This window comes from Nothobranchius furzeri, chromosome 16 (genome assembly GCF_043380555.1).
Source record: "Nothobranchius furzeri strain GRZ-AD chromosome 16, NfurGRZ-RIMD1, whole genome shotgun sequence".
In the NCBI taxonomy this organism is placed as follows: domain Eukaryota; kingdom Metazoa; phylum Chordata; class Actinopteri; order Cyprinodontiformes; family Nothobranchiidae; genus Nothobranchius; species Nothobranchius furzeri.
This window is the reverse complement of record NC_091756.1, coordinates 55,529,846-55,546,614: the sequence shown is the minus strand read 5'-3', so window position 1 is coordinate 55,546,614 and position 16,769 is coordinate 55,529,846. Positions and strand designations below refer to the sequence as shown.

The 16,769-nt window shown below is 40.9% G+C and overlaps 1 protein-coding gene across 2 annotated transcripts in view; it reads right to left on the bottom strand.

Moving 5' to 3' along the window:
- Positions 1 to 4,365: 4,365 nt before the first annotated feature.
- Positions 4,366 to 16,769, bottom strand: part of eps15l1a (epidermal growth factor receptor pathway substrate 15-like 1a) — a 44,560-nt gene continuing 32,156 nt past the window's right edge. Inside the window, exons 18-26 of one of the 2 annotated variants that reach the window (XM_015962254.3) lie at positions 14,489 to 14,594; positions 13,488 to 13,541; positions 12,712 to 12,848; positions 12,486 to 12,549; positions 11,074 to 11,216; positions 9,230 to 9,323; positions 7,735 to 7,896; positions 6,322 to 6,338; positions 4,366 to 4,735 (exon numbers count right to left, since the gene is read on the bottom strand). In XM_015962254.3, the coding sequence (XP_015817740.1) occupies positions 4,589 to 4,735; positions 6,322 to 6,338; positions 7,735 to 7,896; positions 9,230 to 9,323; positions 11,074 to 11,216; positions 12,486 to 12,549; positions 12,712 to 12,848; positions 13,488 to 13,541; positions 14,489 to 14,594 (924 nt within the window). In that variant the 3' untranslated portion in view covers positions 4,366 to 4,588. The remainder of the gene's footprint in view (positions 4,736 to 6,321; positions 6,339 to 7,734; positions 7,897 to 9,229; positions 9,324 to 11,073; positions 11,217 to 12,485; positions 12,550 to 12,711; positions 12,849 to 13,487; positions 13,542 to 14,488; positions 14,595 to 16,769) is intronic. The other variant, XM_054749581.2, reaches the window with a different exon arrangement.

Genomic DNA, 16,769 nt, shown 5'->3' with positions numbered 1-16,769 from the left:
AAACAGTTTCTTCCCCTCTGCAGTTGGACTTTTGAACGAAAATCCTAGGGCAGCCCACTCAAGTCAATTGGTCCCAGTCACGTGACCCGAGTGCTTGAAAAACACTCAGATTAGTACCTACACGGGGTAGATAGCTGCTTCTCTAATTCTTGCCACTTTTTACATAAATTATTTTATCATGAGTACTTTATTACTTCCTATATTTGCTTATCTCTTAAATATTTATTTTTTATTTCTTTCCTTCTGCACCAAATACGGCAGCAATTTCCTAATGTTGTGACTTGGCACACATATGGCAATAAAACCCTCTGATTCTGATTCTGATAAAGACCAGGCAGGGAGATATTCTATATTTAGATAGAGTATCACAGCTTATTGGTCATAAGTAGAGGTAATATATATATTGCGCTCTTAAAGCACTCAATTGACCAAACCCTACAACATAAAAGAAATAAATAAAATGGTTTTAAATTTTTGAAGTTGAATAATTCAACAACAGCCAGTCATTTGAAGATCCTTTTCCAGCATCTCTAGGTCTTCAGCGTACTGATTAGGTGATAGTTGACACAACAGAAAGCAGATTCCCATTCAGATACTCATGACAGTGATATATCGGCTCAGTCAAGATGAAGGCAGCTACTACTGTACAGCAGCTGCATCAGTAACACATTTGACACTTAACCAGTCAAAGCAGGGCTGCAGAGGAAGGACCAACTTCTTTTTATCCCCTTCATTTTAATATCAGTTAACACCTACAGAAGTGAACATTCAGCATTTGGACTCCAAAATTATTAGGTTTTACAAAAAAAAAATAAAGTTTTAAGTGATTTAGTCATGTGACCATCCTGCTCTGTACCACAATAAGAAATGCTTTACATCTCATTGCTCCAGGGCAGAGATCTGAAACCAGTCCATGCATAGTCATCGTCGTCATCATCATCATCACCAACACCACTTTCACCATCAAAGATCGTTACATACCTAGCGTCTAAGCAATAAAAGTGTAAATGTCAGGTGATGTCAGCAGCTTCAAGAAAGTTTTAAGAATGACTTTTTTTTAACCTGAGTTTCTGACTGGGTTGTGACTGTTGGTGACAAACTGTAAACGGCTTCACTGAGTTTCCAAAATGTCTCAAATCATTTGCAAGAGTTCTCAAATTCCTTGCATACTTAGGGTGTCACTCTCAAATCACTGAAGTTTGAAAATGTCTCCAATATGTTTGAGCCAAACTTCCTCACTAAATAATGACTGATTCTTTGGGGCAAGAAATGTGAGAAACCTTTGAAACCGCTCTTCGTGACTAAACTGTATCAAAAAAAAACTTTGCATGACCGTCACAATGTATTTGTAATTACCATGCGACTTGGTCAGGCATAGGACTTTTGATAAAAGTGCGGTGTACGTTATTCAAAGTGGTTACAAAAGATTGAGCCCAACAAGCAGTGTTGGGCAAGTTACTTCAAAACTGTATTGCATTACTTATTACTTGTTTCCCTCATTTAAAAGTAATTCATTACATTACAATCTTACTGATTTTAAAATGTAAGGCATTACACTACTTTTGCAGTACTTTAAGTTACTTTCACCAAAACAACTTCAGTATGAATCTGGTAATCTGACGCTCAGTGAACTCATGACACATCCAGAGGAAGGTGATGTGGTGTCTGAGCTAGGATTGCTGTTAAAAACAGTCAGATATAATAACAGTGCTTTCAAATGATTGTTTATTAAATAAAAGCAACAACAATCTGTACTCTCAGCACGCTGCCATCTTGTATTAACTGAGCAGGGAGTGAGGTGGTGGGGGCTCCAAGCATATATTTGCCTTGGTCCTCAAATGCCTTGATACGGCCCTGGATGTGGGACTGACTTCTGGGGTGATCTGATTCTATCACATGTATAAATATTAAATTCTTATATATTATTTCTTTTCACTGGTAAAACTGTGTATTGGGGATGAATCTACCTACTTTTTTCTTTTCAAGCACTTTGTTTTGTTTTCTTGATTCTATGTGAATAATTTCCTGCCCTTTCTCTCTCTAACCTTCCTGCATGCTTCATGTTTTCTCCGCCTTCCAGAAAAACTGTTTCCTAGATTTTCTACTTTCTAACTAATCAGCCAAAGGGATCTACCGAACGCAAACATAAAAAAAATCTTAATATGCGCTCCAGCAGCAATGAGTTGAAATCCCTGGGGCACAGATTATGAACCAGCTGAAAAGTACATGAAGTACCAGAGAATATGAGCTGATATAAACGATCACAAACGAATTACTTTGTTTTGGTGGAGCGATTTTGTGAATACAACAGCGGCCGCGCGCAGGACGCAGCTGGAGTATTTGAGCCATTACCGCTGCGTCCTCTCTGCTCGTAGAATGCCCGCAAAGCTGAGTCCATAAATGACGTCATATATGTGGATACTGGATCTTTTTTCAGGCTTCCCGCAATTTGAATTTTTAGGAAACCCACGTCTTGATTCTGGGTTTAAAAATGCGTTGTAATTACCGCGTTACTGACAATTGTACCGAGTAAATATTACCTTTTCTTTCCCTGTAATGCCTTACATTACCACATTACAGCAAAAAGCAATGCATTACAGTAATTAATTACTTTTGTACCGCGTTACTCCCAACACTGCCAACAAGTCACCAACAGTATATCAGGTTTTAACTTCAGAAGTCCGTTCAGTCAGCTACACTCTAAGAAAAGAAATGTTGAATTTACCTGAATGAGCTATGTCAACTGGTCCCACTAAAACTAGCTGCTTAAAGTAAGTAAAGTAATACATTTACTTTTAGCATAACATATAACTATGTATATTACTCTTTAAATTTAAGCAACTACATTTATTGAAATCAGTTGGCATAACATGTTTTTTCAACATTTCATTTTGTGTTTTTATTTAGATAATTCATCATTAAAAAACTCAAACTGTTCAAGTAGACGTGACGTACAGACTAAGTAGCTTTACAGTTTTAAACCCAACTACAGCAGCTCAGCAGAATCTGTCTTGTTAGTTCTATGTGAAATTATTAGTTAGTCCCCTTCAAACTTTCAAGTAAACAAAAACAAAATAACAGTAAAAACAAGTGGTCAAGTCAATGCTGCTCTATTAAACGGTGATTCTGCAGACTTTTTCACATCTTTCTAGTTTCTAGCCAGTGACAAAGACAATGCGTCACAGTAACCAGCTCCAGATATTTAAAGTGTGTTAAAAAAACAAAAAGATTAATTTAGAAAATAAAATCCCTCATGAAGCTTTTCTTCTGTGTTGTGTGGCATCGGGACATTAGAGGCAGACTCTGGTCAGTTTGTGGGGTTGAACACTCATTATTGGAAGCATAAAATGAACGAACAACTATGTATTTTACAGATAGTGGAAGGTTTTCACATTATGGTCAAAACAATAAAAAATAAACACATTTATGGCGGCTTTAACTGCTCCAGCAGGTCGAAGGAAGTCAGAGACTTAAACGACGTCGGAGCTGTTCATCAGTTAGTTCACATGAGAGAGTCTGGGTCGAAGCAGTGAAGAGCGCTTCATTAAAAAAAAAGTTTCCACTTCAGTTTGTGTTGACAGCAGAGCAGAATGACGAGAAAAGTCGTAACAAGCAGCATCCCAGATGTTTCATGGACCTTCACAACAGATCCTTTTGGATACAATCACAGTCAGGACCGCTTCTCCTACCTTCCAATGACCTTAAAATTAGCTGAACTTGGAGCAGGGGGGAAACAAGCGGAGCTCTGTGGGCACTGAAACTAATTCAGGTGGTCACATCCACACTTTATTTACAATAATTTAAAAAGACAGCTGTCCTCTATGTGGACACTAAACGCTAAATGTTGCTGATTAGCCGGGGCACCGGGGTTCCTAATGAAGTGACAACTCAGCCAAGTTTCCTTTTCCTGTTGAATGAGCCTCACAGAGCAGTAAAGGATCTGAACATTGGGTCTGTGGGTCAAACGTATGAGTTCAATAATCCAGCCTGATATGGGTGTATGGTTTTACAGTAAGACTCGGTCCAGGATCTTCTGAGAAGTGTTCTCCACCATGAGGACATAAATAACTTCTGTACATCTAGTTCTCCACCCAGAACACTAAACGTGTTTTACCTACTGAATCTGAGATAGAGACCACAGAAAAACCATCTTTGTCCCATTTTCAGTCCTCTTTGGGGGGTGGGTCATCTCATCAAGAAAACAACACACAGCGTATGGATCAAAGAAAGGTTCGGTGTGCCTGGCAGTCAGAGTCGTAGTGTAGTGTTCGCCACAGCTTGTGCAACCAACAAGAAAACATCCCCCTTAATCTTGCTCAGGGAGTTTTGGGATCATTTCCCCTGGATGAGATCGCAACTGGAAAAGAGATGAGACCGGATCAGCTTGTATGGCTCCATCACCACAGAGCAAATACTCAGGGCTCCTCTTCCTCACATCCGTTGTCATAACCTCAGGTCTCTTTCCTACCAGGTCGGCTGTGAGTGTGTGTATGTGTATTGCAGACTGTGCATGTACATTAGGAATTACTTGAGCTGTGGGCTTCATGTCTATGTTTCTGGATGTCAGTCACTAGTGGTGGGTTGCAGGTCATGCATTAGACATCTCTGCCTTGCTGAGTGCGATGGCCAGCTCCAGATCTTCTTGTTCCTGCTGCCGGAGTCTCTTGAGTCGTTCACGCTCTGCCCGTTCACTCTCACGCTTGGCCCACTCCAACTGTTGAGCCTCATTTCCAAACTGGAGAAACAGAAAGATAAGTGAGAAGCCCTTCTCAGATGTGGAACTGGTATCTCTGTTGGCACTAATTCACTAAGGTGTTTACCAGTCAGCGCTGTATTGGCTTGATTTAAATAAAACCCAACCTGACCTACACAAGAGGGAGCACAGAGGTTTAGGTCAATTCAGTTTAGTTTATTTTCATTTTCACCCTAGACTGAGTAAAGACCGGTGGCGCCAGTGCTCAGCAGCCTCGCCTCTGTCAGTGCGCCCCAGAGCAGCTGTGGCAACATCGTCGCTCATCCCCACCATCGTGTGAATGTGTGTGTGAATGACTGGTTGTGTTGTAAAGCGCCTTGGGGGGTTCCAGGACCCTACAATCACCTTTTAATCACCTGAGACAACTCTGTCCTCAGCTTTCTGTGGTCCATGCTCGGTGTGGTACACACCCTGACACCAAACAGCACAGTGACTACTTCTGTCCATTTAAACTGGATGATTCTCCGATTACCACACAGAAGTCACCTGGTTTGTTGTTTAGTTGGATGTGCTCACATTGCTTTACATCTTTTAAAGAGGAACATTCTGTCATGGTCTGCGTCTGCCCCTTCTTTCATGTGCCTCCTGGTGTTTCTCCATCCTCTCTAGGTGCTCCTTCTGTGTCCTAGCGCCCTCATGTGTCATGTCTGCGTCTTCCTCATGTGTCTTCTGGTTTTCCCCATATGCTCCTAGATCTCCAGCCCTCTAGGTTTCTCAAGCCATTTCCTTTAGTTACAGCCTTTCATGATTTAGTATGTTTTTTCCCATCAGTGTTTATTATTTTTCTCCCCCCTCCCTTTGAATTCATGCTCTTTTGTATGAGGTTTTATTTTTAGGTCAAGTTAGTTTCTCCCCTGATTAGTTATTGCCTTCACCTGGTCCTCCTCCCACACCCCACACACCTGCAGCTCATCTCCCTCTCATCCTCCCTGTGTACTGTCTTGTCTCAGTGTCTTGTTGGTCCATTGTTTGCATCTCTGTCATGTCTTCTAGTGCCCCTCGTGTTTGGATTTAGTCTTCTCGTGCCTTTGAATATTTGGATACCCAGATCTTCATCTGGATTTTTGGACTTTGGTTCCCAGCCTTCTTTGGATTAATTTGTTTTTGATCATCCCAAAAATAAAGGATTTATTTTATTTATTCAACTTCTGCCTCGTGTCATCCTGGGTTTCTGCATTTTGGGTCCTCCAACATCTCAACCTGACACATTCCTTTTAGTCTAGATCAGCTTCATTTTTATATTCTGTTGAAGCACAATTTAAAAGGACCATACCTTTTTATTAGTTGATTTTTAGTGAATTATAATTTAGTCAAATGTTTTCATACAGTTTGTATACAATCATCATTTAGAATAACAATTTGTATTAACTTCAGCTGTCTGATACTGAAATTTATTTGAATCTGAAACATTTTTCAAAATGCACTGTCCAAAAAAAGCTAACGCTACAGAAGCTTATATTGGAGGCCAAAAGTGTTTTCAAGCATCAAATTCATCATGAAAATCAACAAAATACCTTTTGACAACATTTCAAAACAGTTTGTATGAACTTATGTGAAGAGTTTCTTACCTTGACTTTTTCAGGTCCTGTCAGAGAGGTAGATTACAAAACAGAGACAAAAATCAGAGATGAGTCAGATCAACACAGCACGCATGCACATAGACCTTGTCCTACCCTGCATAACTCTGGCACCAAAAACCAAACCAAGTTGTTTATCAAACTCAACAGTAGTATTAATGTGTCCTACGAGGATAAAAACTATATCAGATGGAATTTCCGTCAAACAAACTGTCATGCTGGCTTTAATTGGACTGAATATTCAGTGTCAACACATGCTTCTGGAATTTAGCTTGTTGGACTTGTACCACGCTCACGTGTGTGTTCACTAACATACATGGGTTTTAATTAGGGATGTGTACCTTTGACATTTGAATCGATTCGGTGCTAATTCCCGGTACCTAGGAATCGATACCGGTACTTAACGGTACCAGTTTTCGATACTTTTGAGTGTTTATCATTTTAATTCTCTTTTATAATGAAATATATATTTTTCTCAATTTATAACAATATTTGATAAATATCACGATAAATAACATTCAGCTGCTTGTATTTTAACATCGTCCTTGTAGTTTTATAAGCTGATAATTAAACTGAAGCAAACATCTTTACTGTGAACTAAATTTACTGTGTATCTTCATTCTTTTTGCCGTCTTATTTGCATTAGATTTTTCCTACTGGGAAGTTAGAATTTCCGAGGAGAAAGCGAACGCACCATTAACTGATAACAATGGTAGCAATGGAAGCTAACATATCAAGCTAACGTTATCTTAAACAGTTTATTTAGCTGCTGGAGCAGATTAAAACGATGATGCCTCACACTTAGATCGTTGTCGCTGGTTTCTTCTTCACCCAATCACCCGTCGCATTTAGTAAAGTGAAGCCAAACTTTAGAGCGCGTTCATGTTCTTCTAGTCGGAAATTCGGAGTTCCGAGGAGAAAGCGAACGCACCATTAGCGAAACGGAAGCTAACATATCAAGCTAACGTTATCTTAAACATTTTATTTACCTACCGGAGGAGATTAAGATGAGGATGTCTCACTTAGATCGTTGTCGCTGGTTTCATCATCACCCAGTTACCCATCACATTTAGTGAAGTGGACCCAAGCTTTAGCGTGCGTTCTTTCTACCATGCTGCTCTGTTTACAACTGGCTCGCAGTGAGCGACGACATAACGCTCTTGCACATGCGCATCTTTCTTGGCAAGTTCTCGTTATGAAGGACGGGTACCGAAACGAGGCACCGTTTGAAATGACGTGAATCGGTGCTCGGTCGGTACTATGGAATTCGGTCGGTACCTTAAAAAGTACCGAATTCGGAACCCATCCCTAGTTTTAATGGTATACAGTTCAACAGTATCACCAGGCTCCACTTACATAACTAATGTCTAAAAAAAGCTGAGGTAGAGGCTTTAGGAGCTTTACTTGATGCTGAAGATGGGGCGAAGGGGTCTTTTCCACTAAATGGATCTCCCGGGCCTTTTTTACTCTGAAATGGGTCAATGACATCAGAGGTGAATGACTGAAAGGGGTCACATGGTTTGGAGGAATCTGCTGGGCCAGTCAAGTTCACTGGTGTTGTTTTACCTGAAATCAAAGGCAAGAAAAAACTGTCAACTTTGACATAATTAGCAATGAACCAGACACGCCAAGAGCACAGCCCACAAACCACAGAAAAAAACCTGTGAAGACCAGAATGCACCACACCCATCGTGCCACTCATGCCTTACAAGCATTACTCCTCCCAGTGAGAGTTATCAATCATTAGTCTGTACAAAAATACTGATGATTGATTTATTTGTAACCTAAAGTCTTAAAACTGGGATTATAGGCTTGCATTTAAATGTAAAAGCACTTGCAATTTCATTTTAAAAAACTATTATTGTCTAGTCAAGTGGTCTGATTAAGATGAAAATCCATAGAAAGCTTTTATAAAGAAAACATTGTTTTGTTACTTTTATACGGAAGAGTATTAGGGCCACTTAACAGAAAAAAAGAGAATTTCTGACTTTTTTCAGAATTTTGACTTTAATCTCAGAATTACAACTTTAATAATCCTGAGAAGAAAAGTCAGAACTCTGACAAAAAAGTAAGAGAATAAAGTTAGAATTCTGAGAAAAACGTCACATTCTGAGATTTAAGAAAAAATGTAGAATTCTCTTTCTTTTCTGTTCAGTGGTCTTAATCCTCTTCCGTATCTTTAACATCTACTTGAGTAGATTTTTGCAATAGTAACTTTATTTGTGCTTGAGTAACATTTTATCAGAGTAACAACTTTTCCCTGAGAATCTTTTTCGGTGCTCATTGCCTCGTTTACAGACGTTTCAGGAGAAACCCTTCACACCTTGATTTGATTTAGCTTCCGCAGCTGCACACAGGCTGACCTCAGACCAGGTATTGGCCACAGGACACGAACTTGTATAGCTCCTAATCTTGTTTAGTAACAGGAGCTTCAAAGAGGAAACAGTTTAATTTTGAAATAAAAACATTGTACTCCTTTTTTCCCCAATAAAATCAATGGAAATACTGGGTCTTTATTCTTAATTTCAGTGTTCATTATGACAGCCCTACAGATTTCAGATTTTCAGATTTATTGGCCAAGTAAAATTACATTTACAAGGAATTTAGCTTCGGTAGATGTTCGCTCTCTAAAACATACAACTACAATGAATGAGAATAAAAATACATACATAAAAAACACATAAGAACATGTATACCCACACACATGTTCATTTATACACACACATATATACATATATGCATACACGTACACACACATATATACATATATGCATACACGTACACACACACACACACACACTCATATCCATAAGCACAAAAGTATTTAGTCAGAGAGAAACCTTCAAAAAAGTCTACCACCTAAAACTAGATGGGTGAGAATCTACTCCAGCACACTCACCACTGGGTGGTTTGGGCCGTGGAGGGACACACTTTTTTGGAGGCAGAGCCGGCATATCACCTTTCCTGCTGAATGGGTCGTCCACAAACACTGCCTAGGGGACAAAACCATCACGAAGACAACAGTTAAGAGTCTGTGCTAATTTTGTTGATGAAAGATTTTCTTTTGTTTTTCCAAGACAAAAGCATTTTTGCAGACTAAAACAAAACGGAAACTAAAATATTTAAGTCTCTAAAGACTACATTATGACAAATATTGATCAACATTTTCGTAGACAAATAAAAGACAGCAATAAAAATTGACAGAAACAAATCTGAAAACGTAAACAATGGGAGAACGGGAAAAGAACCAATCAGCAAATGGAACATGCAGGACTAGACGAGAAAAACTCCAATCGCAGTCTGGAGCCAGCCACTGTTTGAACAAGCTACCGGTAACCACAGACATACATGCATCTGGTGGTTTAATCGGTTTTGTGGCGCTGCTACAGTCGATAACATCAGCGTTCTATGTTGTAGTGGTGTTTTTATGAGAAAAAAACCTTCAGGCAGCTCGCTTTAATAAATAAACCTGACAACAAATCTTAACTTTAGTTTACAAATACAGATTTGTTTGCTTTATTAATATTGAGAGACTGTATCAAACAGTCAGTTTTCATTTAGGTATTTTCCAATAATTATTGTTATTAAAACAATTATAAATACAGTTTTATTGATCCTAAGTGTGAAATGTGAATTTTTTATTTCCTTTACAGAAGCTGAAAATTATTGCATCAGAAGAAACATGCATACATTTTAGTCAACTAAAATAAGATTATAATTAAAATTAAGCAACTAAACTGTGACTAAAATTTAAAAGAATTTTAGTCAAAAGACTAAGACTAAAACTACATTTATTGTCCAAATTAACACAGGTAAGAGTGAAACAGTGATAGGAGTTATTTTACAGGCAACAGCCTCGGTCTCTCTGATTTAGTCCTCTTAAGCAGGGCGTACACTGTGCGACTTTTTCACTTTTTTGAGCCGATTTTCCACTCGTGCGAGAATCCACGAGATCGGGGCGAGTTTTGCGCCGAGCGTGGTGTAGTGTACAGGGGGTTACGAGAGGCGATTAACACCACGTGACCAGCTGCCGATCAGCAGTCGTGAGGTCGCACGGACTTCTGGCGTGTTTAAAATTTCGCTCGTCCCTCATGAGGGTATCGCACTGTTGAAGCGGCGCTGCGAGCAGCTGCGACCCAAAAAGTACCTGAACCGCTCACGGCGCATGCGCAATCCTGCATCAACGCCGCTCGCTATTTCCCTAATAACACACGCTGTTCATTTTACTTTCTACACGTTTTTTTACTCACAAAGATTGTCAAGAAAGCGTGTTTGTCGTGTTCATGTCAAATTAAACTGATAACAAAACACAGATTTACTTTCTTTATTTCGTTTCCTCATCCAACCCCCATAAATCCCTGTGTGTCCTCCTGCAGCACTCCCGAAGGTCAACAGGCAAAACAAAAAAGTCTGACGTGTTGAGTAAAAACTGCTATTTCTAGCATATTTTTAGGGCCGACGTGTTGCTACCAGACGTACAGTGTGAGCGGTCAGGTCGCATGCGAGAACTGGGTCGTACAGTGTGAGCCCATGACTCGTGAGATCTGCTCTGCGAGGAAGTCGTACAGTTTGAGCTGAAGCTGAGTGCTACGAGTGAAAAAGTCGCACAGTGTACGCCCGGCTTAAGTGTGCTGTGTACCCTCAATGAAGCTCTGACTGTGAGAATAGTAGTTTGGGTTTCTTTTAATACTCTGTACTTCCCCACAGTGCCTTCAGCTCATGGTTTGGACCCCAGCACAATACCTTCTGGTAGTCTGGCAACCAGCTGGCCCTTCCTTCAAAAGAGTCTTTCGGCTTTGACATGTGACTGAAGTCTGCAAACCCAGTCGATGAGTTCACGCTGCTGAATGAGCTGCTCCCAAATGGGTCTAATGGGCTGAACAAGTCTGAAATACACGTGTCACAGTTTATTTCTGTTCACATACGTCATGTAAATGATGACCTTAGCTAAAGTTACTGGGCCCATTTGATCACAGATTTTGTTTTAATTATCACATTACACAAGTTAACATACCCAGTGTGTGTCTGCAGGTCATGGAGTTAATAAATGTTCATGAATTACAGAGAAAAATTCTGCAAAAATCTGTTCTTAATACTCCTGTCAAATTTTAAACGCCGAGTGTGTGCCTAACTTATTTCAATAGACGTTTGGAGTAGAGCCCATCTCTCTCTCTCTCCCTGTCTGTCTCTCTCTCTCTCCCTGTCTCCCTGTCTCTCTCTCTCTCTCTCTCTCTCTCCCTGTCTCTCTCTCTCTCTCTCTCCCTGTCTCCCTCTCTCTCTCTCTCTCTCTCTCTCTCCCTGTCTCCCTCTCTCTCCCTGTCTCTCTCTCTCTCCCTGTCTCCCTCTCTCTCTCTCTCCCCCTGTCTCCCTCTCTCTCCCTCTCTCTCTCTCTCTCTCTCTCTCCCCCTGTCTCCCTCTCTCCCCCTGTCTCTCTCTCTCTCTCTCTCTCTCTCTCTCTCTCTCTCTCCCTGTCTCCCTCTCTCTCCCTGTCTCCCTGTCTCTCTCTCTCTCTCTCTCTCTCCCTGTCTCTCTCTCTCTTTCTCCCTGTCTCCCTGTCTCCCTCTCTCTCTCTCTCTCTCTCTCTCTCTCTCCCTGTCTCCCTCTCTCTCCCTGTCTCTCTCTCTCTCCCTGTCTCCCTCTCTCTCTCTCTCTCCCTGTCTCCCTCTCTCTCCCTCTCTCTCTCTCTCTCTCCCCCTGTCTCCCTCTCTCCCCCTGTCTCTCTCTCTCTCTCTCTCTCTCTCTCTCTCCCTGTCTCCCTCTCTCTCTCCCTGTCTCCCTGTCTCTCTCTCTCTCTCCCTCTCTCTCTCTCCCTGTCTCCCTCTCTCTCTCTCCCTGTCTCCCTGTCTCTCTCTCTCTCCCCGTCTCTCTCTCTCTCTCTCTCTCCCTGTCTCCCTCTCTCTCTCTCCCTGTCTCCCTCTCTCTCTCTCCCTGTCTCCCTCTCTCTCTCTCCCTGTCTCCCTCTCTCTCTCCCTCTCTCTCTTTCTCACACACACACACACACACACACACACACACACACACACACACACACACACACACACACACACACACACACACACACACACACACACACACACACACACACACACACACACACACACACACACACACACACACACTGCAGTAACTGTGATACATTTCAAAGAAAACCCTACCAGGTGCTCTGGATTTTGGGTGGCTTGAAGAAAACGGGTCAGTGCCTGTAAAATAACTGGTTTGCTGTAGAAGATAAAAGCCTCGATTAGTTTCAACATCACAGCCACATTTCCCAAAGCATTCAAGTGTCGTATAAAGTTAGGCATAGAACATCTAACACCATAATAAGCATGCTTCCCATCTCTTCACCAGCTTAACATCCCATAGCATGGTCGCGTGTCGTACCTTGGAAGGTAAAGTGGCACTTTTACTGAAGGGGTCTTGTGTGGAGAAAGGGTCCACCTTTGTGGTCTTTTTGAAGAAATCTTCTGATGACGCCTTGAATAAATCAGTCTCTTTGAATGGATCCCCTCCAAATGGATCTGAAGCAGAAATGATGTACATTATTGTTTCTTAACCCCTGTGGTACACATTTGACACAGTCAGTCTTTTTTCCTACAGGGTGAGATGTAATTAACTCAAATCTCTGGGATAAAAATCTTCGGTATTTTAATGTTAATAGTTTAAACAATTGATTTGGATTTGAATAAATAAATTGGGGACTATTTGGTTCTTGTGTTATTTCTAAAAGGCTGTCACAGCACCATTAAACCATATTCATTGATATATTTTCTTGACTGATACCTCCAAATTGGGATTAGGTGTAGTTCTAAGTTAACAAACGGTTTAATGTTTTAATTCCATGCTGTCGTTCTTTTTAAAACACAGAAACAGTTTTGTTTACCTGTTTTGTCGCTACGTTTCGCCGGCGGCTGCAGGCTTCTTCAGGCTGATGCTGATCCATCAGCATCGCCGGCGAAACGTAGCGACAAAACAGGTAAACAAAACTGTTTCTGTGTTTTAAAAAGAACGACAGCATGGAATTAGAATCACGACACAGCAAGAGCACACCTAAGAAGTTTAATGTTTTTTTTAAACAGCTTCATTAACTATTAATTGGCTTCAGAAATGCATTATCCTTCGCTAATAACTACGCTAACTCCTTCGTATCCATAGCATACCTGCAGATGATGATGATGGTGGCTTTGCAAAGGGATCACTTAAAAATGGATCACCTATATGTGAGAAATTCTGTCAAGTAGTGCACAATTCCAGGAAAAAAGTGTAATAAATATAAGGCTTTCTGTGCGCTTTTCAGCAGCAAATGGCTGAATCAGGTGCCCTGCAGAGAGACAACAAACCTACAACAAAAGGAAGGGCTGGAGATCACTGATCACCTTTTGGCTTTTATTAAACAGCCTAAACCATTAAGATAATGACCCAAAAGTCAGCTACATTTCCTGAATACTGCCTCATTAGGGCACTCCAGGTCCTCCATAATGGAAAAGGCTGGTTAAAGGAGGTAAGAGGTGGTGACATTCTCAATGTACTGTTCAGTAGAAAAGGCTCACTTTAAATAATGTGAAACACTTTGGTGTCAAAGAGCAGAATTTCTCCCATCTTTCATGAGTTAAATGTCATGTATCCATTTCTGTTGATTTTGTTCTTTTTTTTTAGACTCGTAACATGTTTCTGAAAGAATGTCACATTTGTCTTATGCTTAATTTCCCTCTCTTATCTTGAGATAAGTGAAAATTGATTTTATTGTGTAAGGGTAAGAGGTCGTTAAGCTCCACCTTTCCATGGACAGAGCAAAAAGCCTCAAATTTGACTAAGAGCCCATTTAAACCAGCCCAGTGGCCTAGTGGTAGGAGTGTCTGCTCTGAGACTGGGAGATAGTGGATTCAATTCTACGGTCGGGTCATACCAAGGACTAAAAATAGGACCCAAAATAGGACCCAATGCCTAACAGCTTGACACTCGGGTTCGATTGGGGGATAAACCACCAACGTTCCTGCTCTGCATACTCATCTTTAAAAGTATTTTGGAAGCGATCAGTGAGCTCCAACCTTCCCATTTCATTTAGCACATATAAGTTGTTTGAAAGAAAAAAAATCTTAGAGGTATGGAGTATCAAACACAGAGAAATGCAGAAAACAATCCAAAGGAAGAAGATCACAACCTTTGAATGGATCCGTTTGAAAAGGATCTTCAGAATGAAAAGGGTCTGCCTGGGGCTCTTGAGGCTGACTGTTGAACACTGATGGTTTCACCTTAAATGGATCTTCCTGTAGAATAAAGACAGAGAGATGATTTTTTTTCATTCCCTAACTACACTTTGTTTTAAAATATATTCAGTTGCTCACTCACTCAGGGCTACATGCCAAAGGACACTTCAACATGCAGTGAGGAAGAATTAACTGAATCACCAAAGTGAGTGAGTGAGTGAGTGAGTGAGAGAGAGAGAGAGAGAGGAGAGAGAGAGAGAGAGAGGAGAGAGAGGAGAGAGAGAGAGAGAGAGAGAGAGAGAGAGAGAGACTTGACTTTTAAATTATTTATTTTTCTTTGCAAATCAACAGCATCAGCATCAGTCCAGCATCTGGTTTTTCCTGGTTTTCCAGATGACTAGTTTTGCACATGCAAATAAAAAGTTAATTAACAATATTGTCTGTTTTTTTCTGACACTGTACTTGGGCCCAAAAACAAACAAGCGTAGGGTAAAAGCCTCCCCCAGTGCACTAACCCACAGTTCTAAAACCTTAAACATCCCTGATAACCTGGAACATGCTACCACTAGATGCTCTAGGGTCTGTGTTTGGTTACAGAAAGGACATCCCTCGCCGGTGCTTGGATCAAATATATGTATTTATAAATTAAAATTTCTAAATATAATCAAAATTTCTAAATAAAGAGCAAATATAAGAAGACACATCTGTAAAACTGATGTGATGCATTCCTATAGGGAGCCTAAGTCACGCCGATCTACGTCCGCATCATGGGTCCCCGGAAGAACGAAAAAATGAATGCAAGTCAATGGAGCTATAAATTCTATTTTCTAATTCTGCTTGTTATGTTCCATGGATTTCACATATGATGTCCATGAATTTTAAAGACACATTTTGGTACCAGGAATGCGCTTATTTTCTAACGGGGGGAACGCAATTTTAGGTTTTGTGTGAAAAGAAGTCCAGGACTACAAATGCGCTTCACGAAGGTGACATCATCGAAGCAGACACGGAGAAAACTGAGGGAAAAGGGCTGTAAGTTCTGCAAACTACCCACAGGAGGAAAGAACCACCATAAATCTGATCATTTAGTAAGTAGCAGCTACTTTGGGGAGAATAGATTATGTGGTGACGTCACATATGCGACGTGCTGATTTCTGATGTGTAGTCATGCCAATTACGAACTTTTACAAACTAATAAATCTCAAAGTACGTGACTGGCGTGGCCGAAACACCCATCATTACTTTTCACTTAAATTGCAGTACAACATACAGTGGGGAATATAAGTATTTGAACACCTTGCGATTTTGCAAGTTCTCCCACTTAGAAATCATGGAGGGGTCTGAAATTCACATTGTAGGTGCATTCCCAATGTGAGAGACAGAATGTAAAAAAAATAAATAAATAAATCAGGAAATCACGTATGATTTGTAAATAATTTATTTGTTTTGCACTGCTGCACATAAGTATTTGAACACCTGAGAAAATCAGTATTAATATTTGGTACAGAAGCCTTTGTTAGCAGTTGCAGAGATCAAACGTTTCCTGTAGTTCTTGACCAGGTTTGCACATACTACAACAGGGATTTTGGGCCACTCTTCCACACAGATCTTCTCTAGATCTTTCAGGTTCTGGGGCTGGTGCTGAGCAACACAGAGTTTCAGCTCCCTCCAAAGATTTTCGATTGGATTTAGGTCTGGAGACTGGCTGGGCCACTCCAGAACCTTGAATTACTTCTTACGGAGCCACTCCTTGGTTATCCTGGCTGGTTGTCATGTTGGAAGACCCAGCCACGACCCATCTTCAATGCTCTGACTGAGGGAAGGAGGTTGTTGCTCAAAATGTCACAATACATGGCCCCATTCATCCTCTCCTTAATACAGTGCAGTCGTCCAGTCCCCTTCGCAGAAAAGCACCCCCAAAGCATGATGTTTCCACCCCCATGCTTCACAGTAGAGAAGGTGTTCTTTGGATGCAACTCCTCCTCCTTTTTCCTCCAAACACCACGAGTGAAGTTTAGACCAAAAAGTTCTACTTTGGTCTCATCTGACCACGTGACTTTCTCCCATGCCTCCTCTGGATCATCCAGATGGTCACTGGCAAACTGCAGACGGGCCTGGACATATGATGACTTGCGCAGGGAAACCTTTTGTGCAACGCGTGATTTGAAACCATGACGGCATAGTGTTCTACCAACAGTGACCTTTGAAACTGTGGTCCCAGCTCTCTTCAAGTTA